This window comes from Coccidioides immitis (genome assembly GCF_000149335.2).
Source record: "Coccidioides immitis RS genomic scaffold supercont3.6, whole genome shotgun sequence".
Classification (NCBI taxonomy): Eukaryota; Fungi; Ascomycota; class Eurotiomycetes; order Onygenales; family Onygenaceae; genus Coccidioides; species Coccidioides immitis.
Window position 1 is genome coordinate 770,331 of NW_004504312.1, and position 15,148 is coordinate 785,478.

Here is a 15,148-nt window from a genome sequence, read left to right on the forward strand (position 1 = left end):
TTCCAAGGAGCGGGGAGAGTGAAATCTCAGCAGATGACGTCGATATTTTCCTCCGAGGCGGGAGAACGAAAAGCCAGCGTCTCCACGGATAGAATCCGTCCTGTACCTCTGCCCTGAGCATCTTCGCCCTATCAGTGTGGAGCGTGTTCCCTTGGGAGGTTCCACGGCCGCTTGGATCCCTGCTGGCCGCCCACAACTTTGACTTTATGGCGGGCAAGCCCAGTTCCCACCGCGCCCAGTCGCAGCAGGCCTTAAATGGAGACCGTCCCTGTTCTTCACCCTCCAAAACTGGCCAGCCTCGGAACGGATGCCCTGCTCAGCAGCCTCCGCAGCCTCCGCACCAACGCTGACAGTTCCAGGCGAAAAGGTGTGTCTGCAGGTGTTCAGGAAAAGGAAACCTGATCCGTCCCGAGCAACGGGATCTCCTTCGCCTGCTATTTGTCAACGAGCTGCGAGAATATTAGTCAATGCTGCTTTCGTGCGACAGATCACCTGTCAACGCCAAAACCCAACAGCTAATAGGGAGTAGTCTCCGGCGGCTTCGGAAGGTATTGGAACCTTCTCTCCCACAGGGCGAAGATTTGACCCAGCCGTGGTAACTTAAATCATGAGCCCTTTTTTTTTCCACCCGCCCAAGGTTATTCTTCGTATGCAAGTACGGAGTACGCATCACCTCGGCCGTGAGGCGAAAAGCTAGGGAGTTATCACATTCTTGAAGTCGTAGCGTTCCGCGTCTCGACGTATGCACTTCACTGTAGACGCAGCTAGGGCACGTCCTACAATTATCCACAGTTGAGCGAACTTTACGCTGTGCCTCGACACTATCTCCTGGAGTCACCAAGCCGTGTGTTGGTTGTCGCGCTACAGGCTGGCTCCCAGTGGAACAACCAAGTCACAGAGGATGAGAAAGAGAGCGAGGGATTCCACTACCGTTTGTGAGATCAAAATACATTCACCAATGATCGCTTTATCCAATAGTTCAGGTTCTCACAGAAAACGGCTACATATGTATCTAGCTACATCCACTTCACCCCTACTCGACATGGCTCGATAGGCCTCTTCGCCAGATTTTGTGGGAATATTTGCACCCGATGCCTAACACATCACGGGGCAAAAAAATTTCCATCTTCCTTGGGTCATTCAAATTGGGGTCTGAAGAGATGTCAATGAATTGGACTTGCAAACTGGACTTGCAAACCCTTGCCCGAACTAAACCACTCTGGCTAATTGCCCGTAAACCCGCTGAAAAAGGGGCCCGAAATCATGGCTCTTCCATTAGGCCTCCTTCTGGCAGGTGTAGATAGACTGAGGCATTATGATAGAGTCTTTTCTCGTACATACATACATACCCACCAAAGGCGATACCTCAACGGGATATTAGCAACGCGCTTAAAGAGAAAAGACAAGCCCGGACTATGGTAGGACAGATCTATGAGGCGGGTGTCCCAGACTGCATATTAGTCCCTACTAGTTGGCGGATACGCCCGTGCTACGGGGGTGGATAATACGACCGCCGGAATTCCTATGCATACTGTATGTGAGTTTCCATTCGTCCTAACCAAGTTGGACAGGTCGTCTTCAGTTATAGCGTTCAACGACTGCGACTGTCTGCAACAGCCATTCGGCATTGGGGTTCAACTGGGCCGGGGAAATCCCATGTTTCGAGACTCCCAGGAGAACCCTTGAAATGTTGGGCGATTCCGCCCTTAGGCAGAGTACCCTACGTACCCTGCGTTAAAAAAGGGCTGATGGACTTTGGAACCAGGTACTCTGTAGGCAATAAGGCGAATGGGAGGTATGATCTCGTTTGAAAGAGGCCCGGTTGAAACGACAGATGCACGGAATGAACGTATCTCAGCGCATACACCGGCCTGAACGAGACCAGCAGACGACGGACAGTCGTGTGTGGACATTGAAGTCCACATCTCTCTCTCTCTCTGATAATGCATACTCTGGGGGGAGCTGGCCGCAACAGAGTTACTGGCTTGCATTGGGTGTTGGAAAACATTCAACTGGATAAGTGCCGGGATGCGTTTGCAAAACGGTGACTGATGTAATTCTCCGCAGCTCGGCCCTGACATTCGAGATCATGAGGCTCGAGGTGGATGATCTTTCAAGGCGCCAAATCGCCAGTGAGGCTGGTCTCCTGCATTTTGTCACTTCACGGCATGAGCCTTGGTTGCTTAGCGGTACATAGTTTTATGTCCTTGAATGACTGTGCCACACCTGCAGGCTTGTCGGCGGCTGGCGTTCCGGGAAAGGCGCGTCGCTGCTGCACTTTCCTGTACGCTCTTTCGCATTTTCTGGGATTTTCCCCCTCTTTCCCGCTACAGAAAGAGTTTCATCGTCTGCCCGAGCCGGGAAGGAGCAATTGGACAAACAGAGCCTCACTTCTTTTGTGTGTATAGATATTTATGTTTTATTTGTTTATTTATTTATTTGTTTATTTATTTTTCTTTTTTTTTTCTTTCCCCCTTTGCAGGGCAAGAGCAGCAGCCCAAACCAAAATTGGGCAGGCGCGCGAAGGGGCAAAAACAAAGCACGTTATAAAAATTGGCAGGAAGTTCCTGCCCGTTGCGGGATCCACGTGGTATGATTGGTGGAGACCGCCTGCCAGTGGCCCAATCAAAAGCACAGTATCACGTGGGATTACGTCGTTGATTCTGGAAGCCGCCGCGATTTTCCCGAAACGCCTCGAACTGGCGTGAAGCGGCGAGCACAGCAGGCCAGGGAAACCCCACGCTCGGATCAAGAGCTATACCAGGCCTTTGTTGCGGTCGTCCCTTGGTTGTCTCTCCCTTCTCTCTCTCTCTCTTCTTTTTCTCCTTGTACATCTAAATCACACGAGTTTCATAACTGCATGTTACATACTTTTTCTTTTTCTTTTTCTTTTTTTTTTTTTTTTTTTTGGAAAGAGAACGGCCTTCAAGAACGCTTTCTTTAGAGGAGTTTCTTTTCTAGCTTAGCTTGAACCCCTTAGGCCCTCTCCGATATTCCCAACAATGAACACTTCTCAATTCACAGACAGGGCCAACGAGGCCATCCAGCAGGCTGGAGAGCTTGCTGACCAGTTTGCACACCCCGAGATCGCACCCATACACCTGGCTGTTGCCCTACTGAATCCCATCCTCGCCGAGACTGAAGATGGAGGCAAATCAGCGCCCATCCCCCTCTTCAAACAGGTCGTCGAAAGAGCCCATGGCGATACACAGCAGCTCGATCGCTCCCTACAAAGGGCCCTGGTCCGGTTACCCAGTCAGGACCCCCCTCCCGCGCAATTGGCCATCTCTCCCGCCCTAGCCAAGGTCATACGCTCCGCCAAAGAACTCGCCAAAACACAGAAGGATAGCTATGTTGCCATCGACCACCTCATTATCGCTTTGGCCGGGGACTCTACCGTCAAGCGGGCCTTGGCTGATTCGAACGTTCCCGACGTGAAGATGATCGATTCCGCCGTCCAGCAGATCCGTGGAACAAAGAGAGTGGACTCCAAAACTGCGGATTCCGAGGTGGACAGCGAATACCTCAAGAAATTCACCATCGACATGACAGCCCTGGCGAGAGAAGGAAAGGTAGATCCCGTCATCGGCCGAGAAGAAGAGATCAGACGGGTTATCAGAATATTGAGTCGACGAACCAAAAACAACCCGGTCCTCATCGGTGAACCTGGTGTAGGTAAAACCACAATCGTCGAAGGCTTGGCCCGACGAATCGTTAACGCCGATGTTCCTGCAAACCTCGCTCATTGCAAGCTCCTTTCTCTGGATGTGGGTGCGCTCGTCGCTGGCACCAAGTATCGTGGCGAGTTCGAAGAGCGCATGAAAGGTGTCCTGAAGGAAATTGAAGAGTCAAAGGAGACGATCGTTCTCTTCGTCGATGAAATGCACCTTCTCATGGGAGCCGGTAACAGCGGAGGAGGTGGCATGGACGCTGCTAACCTCCTCAAACCAATGCTTGCACGTGGGCAGCTACATTGCATCGGTGCGACCACCCTTGGAGAATACAGAAAGTATATTGAAAAGGACCAAGCTTTCGAGCGGCGTTTCCAACAGGTTCTCGTTAAAGAGCCCTCGGTCAGCGAAACCATCTCCATTCTTCGAGGCTTAAAGGAGAGATACGAGGTCCACCACGGTGTCAACATCCTCGATGCAGCAATAGTCTCTGCTGCGACATTGGCTGCCCGTTACCTCACTGCCAGGCGACTTCCAGACTCCGCCGTCGATCTCATCGACGAAGCAGCCGCCGCAGTTCGCGTTGCTCGAGAATCACAACCTGAAGCTATTGACACTATGGAAAGGCGACTGCGCCAGTTGCAAATTGAAATCCATGCTTTGGAACGGGAAAAGGATGCCGCCTCGAAAACACGATTGGAGGTCGCCAAGCAAGAGGCAGCCAACGTCAACGAAGAATTACGGCCGCTCCGTGAGAAATATGAGCGTGAGAAGCAACGTAGCCGCGATATTCAGGACGCAAAGATGAAGCTCGATCAGCTCAAGGTTAAAGCAGAAGAGGCCACACGATCCGGCGACATGCAAACGGCTTCAGACTTGGTTTATTACGCCATTCCAGATGTTGAAAAGCGCATCGAACGGCTGGAAGCAGCTCGAGCCCGCCAAGACGCCGAAGCGGTTGCTCAGGCCGGGGCGGAGGGCGAGGCTCTCCTCGCCGACGCAGTTGGCCCAGAGCAGATAAACGAGATTGTTGCTCGATGGACGGGTATCCCGGTTACCAGGTTGAAAACATCGGAAAAGGACCGGCTTCTCCATATGGAGTCACATCTAGGCAAGATCGTTATTGGACAAAAAGAAGCTGTTCAATCGGTCAGCAATGCGATTCGGCTGCAGCGTTCGGGCCTCGCGAATCCAAATCAACCCCCCAGCTTCCTGTTCTGCGGTCCCTCGGGAACAGGTAAAACTCTTTTGACGAAGGCCTTGGCTGAATTCCTCTTTGATGACCCCAAGGCCATGATTCGATTTGATATGTCGGAGTATCAAGAGCGTCATTCTCTCAGCCGTATGATCGGGGCTCCCCCTGGATACGTGGGCCATGACGCTGGGGGCCAACTCACTGAAGCTCTCAGACGTCGTCCATTCTCTATTCTCCTTTTTGACGAAGTCGAGAAAGCTGCAAAAGAGGTCCTTACCGTGCTCTTGCAGTTGATGGACGATGGACGTATCACCGATGGCCAAGGGAGAATCGTGGACGCCAGCAATTGCATTGTCGTCATGACGTCCAATTTGGGTGCTGAATACCTTTCTCGACCTAACACTGCCGATGGAACCATCGATGCAACCACTAAAGAGCTTGTCATGGGCGCTCTGCGCAACTACTTTTTACCCGAATTCCTCAACAGAATTTCCAGCATTATCATTTTCAATAGACTATCCAAGCGTGAAATTAGAAGAATTGTGGACATTAGACTGGGCGAGATTCAGCGCAGGCTCGAGCAGAACGATCGAAACGTCAAAATCTCTTGTACAGATGAGGTCAAAGACTATCTTGGAAAGGCTGGCTATTCTCCGGCGTACGGTGCCCGCCCACTGTCCAGGCTCATTGAGAAAGAGATTTTGAACCGACTCGCGGTGTTGATACTCAGAGGAGCTATCAAAGATGATGAAGTCGCGCGTGTGGCGATGCAGGGAGGCCATATCACGGTGCTCCCGAACCACGTTGGCAGCGAAGACGAGGATGAGGAAATGATTGATGAAGATGAAGCTATTGCAGAACTGGAAGACGACATGGGGGATAAAGACCTCTACGAATAAAGCGAAGAGCTTTCGACGACTTTATGATAAAATGATGGGTGCATTGACTTGGGTGGCTTCAAGTTTTGGTTTTTTTTTTAGCGTGACGACTTTGCTATTGTTTTTTCTCCTCTTTTTTTCTCCAAGCAGAAGACATTAGGAGCTGTGTTTCTATCTTTGGAGGATATTTTGAATAATAGTTGAATCCTATACATCTTGTTAGACAAATTAAAATAGTATGTTGCGCATGGAAGCAGCCGAGCTTATGTTGGCTGTCTTTATCTGAATTTGACTTCACTAGGGAGTACTTACTCCGTAGTTAAAGCAATTTAGCTAACTAATCATGTGACCCCGCGTTTTCAATTAAAAGAACCGGGCTCAGGCGCGACCTCACGTGTTCCGATCCAACTCCCTGTGGTATCAAACCTCCATCCTTCAGTTGTTAAGGCGCGTCTGGGATGATAGCGGGAGTATGATGCCCGGTTAAGATGCCATTCAAGCCCTTTAAGCCTCCGCTCATCCGGAGGCCGCCCTCCGCTCCCCAAACGCAGCAGGATACCTCTGATTCGGTTTCCCAGCCCTCCGCTAAACGGCGTCGTATCGGCGACCACGCCAGCGATGTAGCGACTGAAGAAGGAGTGAAGCCTAATGGGACCGTACATGTTGTGAAAAGTGGCCAGGCTCTCTATCGGAAACCGTTGATCTTGGCGAATAACTCGTCCAAGCTTCTCGATAAGACTGGGCGGAATGACACGGCAAGCGGCGACGGCGGCGACGGCGGCGTAGAGGGCTACTACAATGTTCTTTGGTGAATGAGACTCCGATTTTCTCTTATATCTATGTGTACGCGTGCATCGACCGTTGCTGACAAATGCGTGGTTTTACCACGCTTGCTCTCTAGGCGAAAATTTACGGCCAAAAAGCATAGGACATGGGACGGTGACGGGATCTTGTCCCTTCGAGGTGGCTATGCCTATCTCCAAGATGTTTCTGGAAAGGACATGGGGCGGATCATGTTCAATTCTCCCCTAAAACCTGGCTCAGCGCTGTCCATTGGCGGGAAGGATGTTGAGGTCGACTCAATACTTTCCAAGGAAGAATATCTCGCCGGTCGTCCATTCCTCGGCGTAAATAGGGAGTCGCCTGATGTATTATTGAAGAAGCCAGAGCTACCGCGAATGACACCGATTAGTGTCTCTCGCATTGGTTCCGTACGAAAACCAGATGCTACTAAGCCGGCAGTGATTGGGAGGAGGGCAGAAGTACGTGAGGCCGAAGAAGCTGTAAAAAAGGTGCTTAATGTTGCAGCACCAAAAAGTATTGCAACGAATAGTCGTTTCAAAAACCCCTTGAAAGAAGACTCTGTACTGCCGTCGAAACCGAACAAAGAAGTCACTCCACGACATGACCCAAACCAGCCGGGAGCAATCGTGATGAAACGCCCAGAATCAGTTCCAAAGGGTAAGCAGATCGTTGATGTCGTCGTTGACCCTCTCCTGGGAAAACATCTTCGCGAACATCAGCGCGAGGGTGTCAAGCTTCTTTACGAATGCGTTATGGGAATGCGCCCTTTCAACGGTGAAGGGGCCATCCTTGCGGATGAAATGGGACTTGGGAAAACATTACAGACAATAGCTTTGCTGTGGACTCTAATGAAGCAAAATCCAATATACGGGGCATCCCCAGTGGTTAAAAAGGCTCTCATCGTATGCCCGGTGACGCTGATTAAGAATTGGCAAAAAGAATTCAGAAAATGGTTAGGAAATGATCGACTTGGCGTGTTTGTTGCGGATGGAAAACACATGAGGCTTACGGATTTTACAATGGGAATGAGTTATAATGTTATGATCATCGGGTATGAAAGATTACGAACTGTGCAAGAGGAATTGGCCAAAGGTCGTGGGATTGATATCGTCATCGCAGATGAAGGGCACAGATTGAAGACCGTTCAGAATAAAAGTGCCCAGGCGATTCAATCCCTTAATACTGCTCGACGTATCATTCTTTCGGGAACGCCGATTCAAAACGACTTGAGTGAGTTCTTCGCTATGGTGGATTTTGTCAACCCCGGTCTGTTGGGCACTTTCAAAATGTTTATGAAAGAATTTGAAGGCCCTATTGTGAAGTCCAGGCAGCCAGGCGCGTCCAAGAAGGACATCGAAAAGGGTGAGGCTAGAAGCGAGGAGTTAGCAGGTCTAACGTCCAAGTTTATCTTGCGCCGGACCGCAGATATCCTTTCTAAGCATCTCCCACCCAAAACTGAATATATCCTGTTTTGCAATCCGACTCCTGCCCAAGCGAATATATACCGCCATGTGATCGCCTCTCCGATATTCCAGTCAGCACTCGGAGACTCGGAGAGTGCTTTGCAGCTTATTACGATTCTAAAGAAGCTCTGCAATAGTCCTTCTTTGCTCACTCTGAAAGTCTTAAAGGATGAGAACCCGAATTGTACAATCAGCTCTCTCATATCGACCCTCCCACCTAATCTGCTTCGACATTTTTCACCCGCATCGAGCGGCAAAATTAGAGTTCTGGACCAGCTGCTCCACAACCTGCACAGCACAACGTCGGAGAAGATTGTGCTAGTGTCAAACTACACATCAACTCTCAACCTTCTCGCCGCTCTTTTGTCGTCTCTATCCCTCCCATATCTACGCCTCGATGGTTCTACCCCAGCCAGCAAACGTCAATTCCTTGTTGACGATTTTAACCGCTCGTCATCCAAATCCTGCTTCGCATTTCTCCTTTCTGCAAAAGCTGGGGGGATCGGGCTCAATCTCACCGGCGCCAGCCGCCTGGTGCTCTTTGATGTGGACTGGAATCCCGCGACGGACATCCAGGCCATGGCGCGTATCCATCGTGACGGGCAAAAGAGACACTGTCACATCTACCGAATGTTACTTAGAGGCGGACTCGAGGAGAAGATCTGGCAAAGACAAGTTACGAAACTTGGTCTGGCAGATAGCGTGATGGATCAGAAAAACAGCGTGGCGCATTTTTCTAGGGAAGAATTGAGAGATTTGTTTAGACTCGATGAGGATGCCGAGTGTCAAACACATGACCTTTTAGGCTGCGAGTGCGGGGGGAGAGGAAAGCATGCTTCAATTATAGCGGATGTTGGCGATAATGGGGACAAGTTGTCTGACTCCGAGAGCCCCACGGAGAGTGACGATTCAGATGAAATCCCAGATCCGCCTTCGCTAATCAAGGCGTCTAAACTTCTCAGCCATCCATCAGCCGGCGAAAGAAAAAATGCTGCCAACAAGAGAAGAAGGAAAATGCGCTCTCTCATGCAGTATTCTCACATTAGCACTCAACTTCTCGTCACCAAACATAGAAAATCACTAGAAGAGCAGATTGGCGACGATGTTCTTTTGTCGTTACTCGGAGAAGAAGGCAACGGGGTCCGATACTTGTTTAAACGGGATGGGTTCGCAGGGTTATCGACAAATACAGACAAAATGGGGATTTAATGAGAAAATAGTACAAGATATGGTTTATAATTGGGTCAGATATGCTTATAGATACCCTATACAACATTAGACTAGATGCAATGGCCCATGTGCATCGATAAAAACAATCTATAGTTACACCGTATCTACACTTCGTTTGGTTCGATCCCTCACGAGCTATGGTGGGATGAAAATTCAGCTCATTCCTAGTACGAAAAGCCGGTTCGTCAATGTACATGGATACATACAATGCCAACGTCTATACTTGATATTGTGACCATCGTGTAGGACAAGGGTATCAATGCCAATAAAGCAAATCAAAGGGATATATAACTCGTTAACAGGTCATGGGATCATCAGGCATGAATAAAAGTCAAAAGCAACTGGCTGCAACCTTTTTTTCTTGAAAAAAAAAAAAAAAAAGGAAAAGAGGGGGGGAAGAAGCAGGAAGAGCTAGAAATGAAAGTCCAGCCCCCATTTCAATACATCGATCATTCCAAAGAAGACCACATGTCAACCCAGCCAGGTAACTAAGCAGGAGCAATTTAATACCTCAATTTACCCACCAGTCCGAATGTATACGCAGTCTCCGCCTCGCTCTTCATCTGAATCATATAAATCTTAAAGCTACCTCCCACAACTCCTCCTTCTTTCGCAACACCCTGAAAGTCTTCCCATACAGACACAGCAATGCCAGTTCTAGCCACCCGCTCAAAGCAACTCTCTCCTAGACACACATCGAGAAGCACCTGCCCGTAAGCTTTCCCGTGGATAAGTATACGCTTCTCATGCTGACGAGACGGTAGGGTAGCGGTATGTAGAGCAGCAGAAGCTGGAGGAGATGTTGCTGTCGCCCCGTCTGCGCCAGTTTCATTCTCAAGAGCACCAGAGGAATCCCGAGCACTCTTATAAGATGTTCCGGGTGGCGACGCAGCTGGCGAGGCAGGAAGGATGGTCAATCTTGCAGCACCCATGTCGCGCCATTTCGACGCCGACTCGCGGCAGTAAAGTCTGATTTTTGCATTTGTAAGACCAATTCCACCCGCTGCAAGCTTAGACTGTTCTTGTCCTTTACCGTTGGGTGGCCCTGCAGGGAAAGAATTAGACCCAGAGCGGGTAGATGTAGAATAGAGGCTTCCACCACGGCTGCCTGTACGGGAAGTCAGAGTCGATTTGGCGATGCTGAACATCTTGCTTCCCGCGCCGAATCTCTTGAGTGCGGAAAATGCGCTGGCCATTGTCCCAACACTGCTTTCAGTAACACCAGCAACAGAAGGAGCGGGTGCACTGGTAGCGCGATAGCTACTTTTTGAAGAACCGCCGTACCAGCTAAACCAACCGCCTCCCTTAGAAGACCTCGTGGAGTTATAACGCGAGAGTGGTGCTGGCTGATTTGAATAAGGGCCACTAGCGTTCTGTAAAGCAATATATGTTGGATTATTAATACGGGACTGGTTGATAAGATTGTAAAGTTGGTCGCATTCATCTGGGCTCCGCGAGCGGAACATGATATTATTTCCCGAGAATCTCAGTTTAGATTTTGAAGTCGGGGGTGAGCGAATACTGATATCCAGTGCTGTTCCTCGTCGTATTGGTACAAGAGGCGTCAATTCCAAGGCGATAAGCGGCCTTCCTTGCGGAACGCCCTTATCTGACTCGGGGGAATCCTCGCTCGATTCGGGTATGGGCTGTGAGTGAGCAGGGCCCATTTCGTATGCTTCTATAAGACCTGGAGTTACCACAATGCTGCACTCGTCAGTGTGCAGTGCTTCCCATGAACCCTTATCATGCCAATAGTATATAGATGCAATCGTCTTAGACGCCTTTGAAGGCTGGGATGGAACAGTCTTGTAGGGCGCTTGCGACGGGGAATTAGACGGAGATAAAGTCTCTTCAGGCAGAGTTGGTGCAGAGGGAGGAGGTGAGACTTTATTAACGCGCTGTGCGTTAATCGGTGGCAATGGTGTTACGATGTCGTTGCCTTCCAATTCTTCATCCGACGTCTCCGAGGAAGAATCAATCGTATGGCGCTCAACAGTTGAAGTTGTTGACTCGGTAGATTCCGTAGCTGTAGACGGTTCGTATTCATGTTTTAAGGGAGATGAAGTCCGCCTGTGACGGGCCCAGGGTGAAAAGGTTGGAGTTGCTGCTGAAAGCGAAGATTGCTTCGAGCGTGAAGGGCTAGGAGACCTATGCGGTGGGGGTACAGGAACATCTTCAGTATAAATAGGGTGATCGTTCGACTCACTTCGGAGGAACGGTTCTTCGGCACTCTCATCGCGCTTCTTCGGAGTCTTAGGCCTAGAAGAAACCGGGCTGCTATCAGCAGCATGAACAGGGGGCGATGGCGGAGTTTCTATTGGCGTGCGCTTTCTAAGCCTAGGTATAGACGGTAGGTCCAGCGACGGCACTGGAGACACAGACCGTCTACCCAGCCTTGTGACCTCCGCAATAGGTCTCTGCCCCTTTTCGGCACGTCTCATCGCTCTGAAATCTTTCAATTCGGGTGAGACAGATCGTGCCAGCAATTCAGAATTACGCTTCCTCGCTTGTGGTTCTGGTTCAGGGGAAGCGATTGCCGGTTTGACATCCTGTTCAGGAGTTCGCGCATCCTCGGAGGATATCGGGCTACTTGGGGAAAGCGGGCCATATTTGGACCGTCTCTTCGCTTTTGATCTCTTCAACGTCGTTGGTGAAGCGCCTCCAGCCATTTCCATAGCCTCATTAAGGCATCGAGGGGTACGTACTACTGTGTCCAGGGCTGGAGGGGTCCGAGGATCATACCCTGCTGTTTTTTGCACAGTTGAAGCATTGCGCGATGACTCCAGAGACGTCGAATCTCGAGAGACCTGGAGAGCAGCGTTTGCAGCCCGATCGTCTTCAATTTGGGACTTGAATCTCAGAGCGTTTTCACCGATGGGGACTCCAATATCAGTCGGACTTGGGATAATGCTCCTCGTCGACACAACCGATTCAGAGCGTTTAAGATCAATTTGTGGATGTACTTTCTTCTGCTTGGCTCGATTAACGAAACTCATTGATCGATTTATCTTCGGTGGGACTGGGCTGAGGCCGAGCATTTGGACCCATTCGAAACCAATTTGTTCGTCTTCTGTTTTCAAAGCCAAAAGTTCGTACCAATTGCCCCCCTCTTCGGGTACTCCCCGAACCATTATGACAATTTCGCCTTTGCTATCCCCGTTCCTGGCCGAAACTCGACCGTGGTCGACTGGCGGAAATAGGAGCCAACGCCCGGCACTATCGACCTCACATATGAACAAATCTCCGCCAGGGCCATCTTCCGTTGCATTATCTCGCAGCAATAGCTCAGTCCGGCAATCAATTTGCTGTCCAGTCGTATGGAGGAATGAAAGGTCAAAAAAGTCACGGGCACGGACTCTCCGACTTGATTTCGCCTCGACATTCTTCAAGACTGCTAAAGTGTGAATATCACGAGCTCGGCTAGTATCAATAGCATTCGCGGCTTCGTCTTCAAGTCTTGCTCGTTCTTCATTCGCCCTGCGTCGAGCATCAGTGACAAGTGATTGATACTTGTCCTGGATCTCCTTGGTCTTGGGAGAGGACTGTATGTAATTCAGTCCTTTAAACGTCTTTGCAAGATACTTTAATCTAACAAGGGGCCTCTTGAGCAAATAAGCGACATCAACTCGCTCCCCATCACCGTCAATTACGTCTCCGTTTTCGTCTTGTGACATGCCAGCGTAAAGGCTTTGAGCATCCGAGTTCGGGCCCTTGGAAAGCTCATCCGGATCTGGAGGAGCGAGATTAACCACGACATCTTGAAAGCCAAGCCGCCATGCCGATAGGTAATCAGCATAGACCTTCTGTGCTCCTTGAGCCCAGGCCAAAAGAGCTTCAGGATCCTCTAGGGGGATCCGTTTATGGATTGACTTCAATTTTTCGAGCGAGACTCCCATATTCACGATAGGCCTCGTGAAGCTATCCTCATCAGTAGGTTTGGCACTTGGACGGAATAAGCCAGCAGCAACTGCGGAATCGGCCTTCGATAGGACAGATGTCAATAGCACGGGAATGACGCCACCTACGAGAGTCCTGAGCTCTCGCATGTACTTCCCTTCATCTGACGCAAGTTCTCGCATGATATCTCCCACAGTAGCAGTGGCAAGGCGACTTCTATTTGTACGAATGCTCCTCGCAGACCTGATACTGCGACTGCCACCCGCCGGAAGGGACAACACAGACATTAGATCGGAATGAGTGGTAAGTTTGCGTTTCAAAGATCTAGCACCAGGGCCAGGAATGGAGTTGGGGTCGAATTGATCTCGAGTTTCAGATTCGGATACATCGTCATGTTCTAGGGCTGCCGGCAGTTTGTTCATATTCTTTGTAGGCTCCCCACTTGGCTCTGTTGCCGTATCTAGGGTGTCCACTGAGGCAATTGTAGATAATCTGTGCATACCGGTACCGGGGAATAGCCTTCGTAAGGTTAGAGGAGGAGGTCGTTCTGCCGATGACCCTTCCGAGCCATCCGAAGAGACAGGACGGTCGAAGACGGCGGACGCTTGAATAGCTTCCTCGATAGATTCGTGCAGCATTGACATTCGACGGTTTTCCATAGATTCTGGTCGTCTGCTAGCTTTTGATCTCTTCAAATTAGGTGGAGACGATTCTGTACGATCGTTCCGTGTAGAGCTTGGCTCCTTCTGGTGGTCATCTTCGTCGGTGCCGCTGAAGCGTTCCTGGTGTCTGTGCAAAGTTCTAGACTTGCGTTTCGTAGAGCTGCGATGGCCTTCTAACCTCGAGTGCCGATTGGGATCACTGTCCTTTTCATTGCCGGAATCGCTTCTTCGGGGTGAAGACTTCAAAGGAGCTGGTATCTCCACGTATGGTTCATGGTCGCTGACGAAGGGATCACTAGTTCTCGAAAGCCATGCTTCCACCTTGGATCCATGGGATTGCTGGACGGGAGGTAGATCCTTCTTAGAGAATTTCTTTTTTGGCTCGCCGACGACTTGGTTGATGAACCCGCCTTTTGTGGATTTCATATATCGAGGGGGGGTCTTTGTTTTAGGTGTTGCAGCTCGGTTTTCCTTACCAGATAAGCTCGCAGCCTCACTTGACTCGTTCGGTTTCGAATGATCGCTTTTGTATGGGAAATCGTTAACTATGTATTTTGCCTTCACTTCTCTTCTCGTAGATCTGTGCCTCGAGGGCGACTTCTTCGTATCGCGGCCATGGTACTTGTTCTTGTGGTCTGTCGAAGAGTTGCTTCGTTCTGAGCCATCAGAGCGCCTTGCGCCCGGCGACTTCGGCTCTCTCAAAGGTCCAGCGTAGACTTTTATTCCATCCCCAGATGTTGGCTTGCCATATTTTTCCGTTCTTTTTTCAAACTTCTCCTTGGTTTCTTCATATCTATTGCACGCGTCGGGGTGTTTTCGCGATGTCCTTTTCGTAGGTGAAGGCGATTCTGCCGGGATCCTATCTTTTCTCCAATGTCCGTCACTCACCACCCGTTTCTTCGGTGCAGTACCGATCGTACGATTTGATATCTTCTGTTTCTCGCCCTCCTCGGGCTCACGCATCCTCTGTTTTCCAGCGCCTTCCTGACCGGATCTGTCCTTTCGTTTCTGTCTGGCCGCGAGTCCGCTCTCCTTACTGCTCCTGTCCCCTTCGCCATCGCCGTCGCCGTCGCCGTCGTCGCTTGCCCCAACATCGGGAGCAATCACAACACCACCGCCTTGCTGCTGCCATTTTCGAACCTTTTCCCTGACCGTGTTGGTATCATAAGGCCCTAAGGGATCGCCCAAGTCCAAGCGTTTGGGCTTCGAAGCGGGGTTCTTTGCACTTCCTCGATTGGAAGGCCGATGCGGAATACCGGGTGAGGGCATCTAAATTGAGCTATAGCACTAGCAAGATAAGAGTCAGCCCGCACAGCTTCGCTTTTTTTATTGTTATTGGTGTTGGTTG

General features: G+C 50.2%; 5 protein-coding genes across 5 annotated transcripts; 3 read left to right on the top strand and 2 right to left on the bottom strand.

Moving 5' to 3' along the window:
- Window positions 1-26: 26 nt before the first annotated feature.
- On the bottom strand, window positions 27-1,913 carry CIMG_13689 (uncharacterized protein; the record flags this gene model as incomplete). Its single annotated transcript, XM_004446265.1, has 8 exons — window positions 27-128; window positions 280-434; window positions 493-861; window positions 1,038-1,095; window positions 1,199-1,223; window positions 1,346-1,365; window positions 1,533-1,608; window positions 1,729-1,913. 8 exons carry the CDS (start codon window positions 1,911-1,913, stop codon window positions 27-29), a joined length of 990 nt encoding a protein of 329 aa, XP_004446322.1.
- Window positions 1,914-2,201: 288 nt separating this feature from the next.
- Window positions 2,202-2,708, top strand: CIMG_11076 (uncharacterized protein; the record flags this gene model as incomplete). Its single annotated transcript, XM_012358226.1, has 2 exons — window positions 2,202-2,284; window positions 2,483-2,708. 2 exons carry the CDS (start codon window positions 2,202-2,204, stop codon window positions 2,706-2,708), a joined length of 309 nt encoding a protein of 102 aa, XP_012213649.1.
- Window positions 2,709-2,998: 290 nt separating this feature from the next.
- Window positions 2,999-6,085, top strand: CIMG_03223 (hsp98-like protein). The gene has a single exon (XM_001243781.2). It carries the CDS (start codon window positions 3,003-3,005, stop codon window positions 5,763-5,765), a length of 2,763 nt encoding a protein of 920 aa, XP_001243782.1. The 5' UTR covers window positions 2,999-3,002; the 3' UTR covers window positions 5,766-6,085.
- A 93-nt stretch (window positions 6,086-6,178) lies between these two features.
- On the top strand, window positions 6,179-9,220 carry CIMG_03224 (dsDNA-dependent ATPase; the record flags this gene model as incomplete). The annotated part of the gene is made up of 2 exons (XM_001243782.2): window positions 6,179-6,552; window positions 6,646-9,220. Exons 1-2 carry the CDS (start codon window positions 6,233-6,235, stop codon window positions 9,218-9,220), a joined length of 2,895 nt encoding a protein of 964 aa, XP_001243783.1. The 5' UTR covers window positions 6,179-6,232.
- A 524-nt stretch (window positions 9,221-9,744) lies between these two features.
- CIMG_03225 (uncharacterized protein) lies at window positions 9,745-15,069 on the bottom strand (the record flags this gene model as incomplete). The annotated part of the gene is made up of 1 exon (XM_001243783.2): window positions 9,745-15,069. The coding sequence occupies one exon, from the start codon at window positions 15,067-15,069 to the stop codon at window positions 9,745-9,747; it is 5,325 nt and encodes a 1,774-aa protein (XP_001243784.2).
- Window positions 15,070-15,148: the final 79 nt, after the last annotated feature.

What these genes read in the sequence shown, in the direction of transcription:
- CIMG_03223 (XM_001243781.2), top strand. Translation starts at nt 3,003, where the DNA reads ATGAACACTTCTCAATTCACAGACAGGGCCAACGAGGCCATCCAGCAG.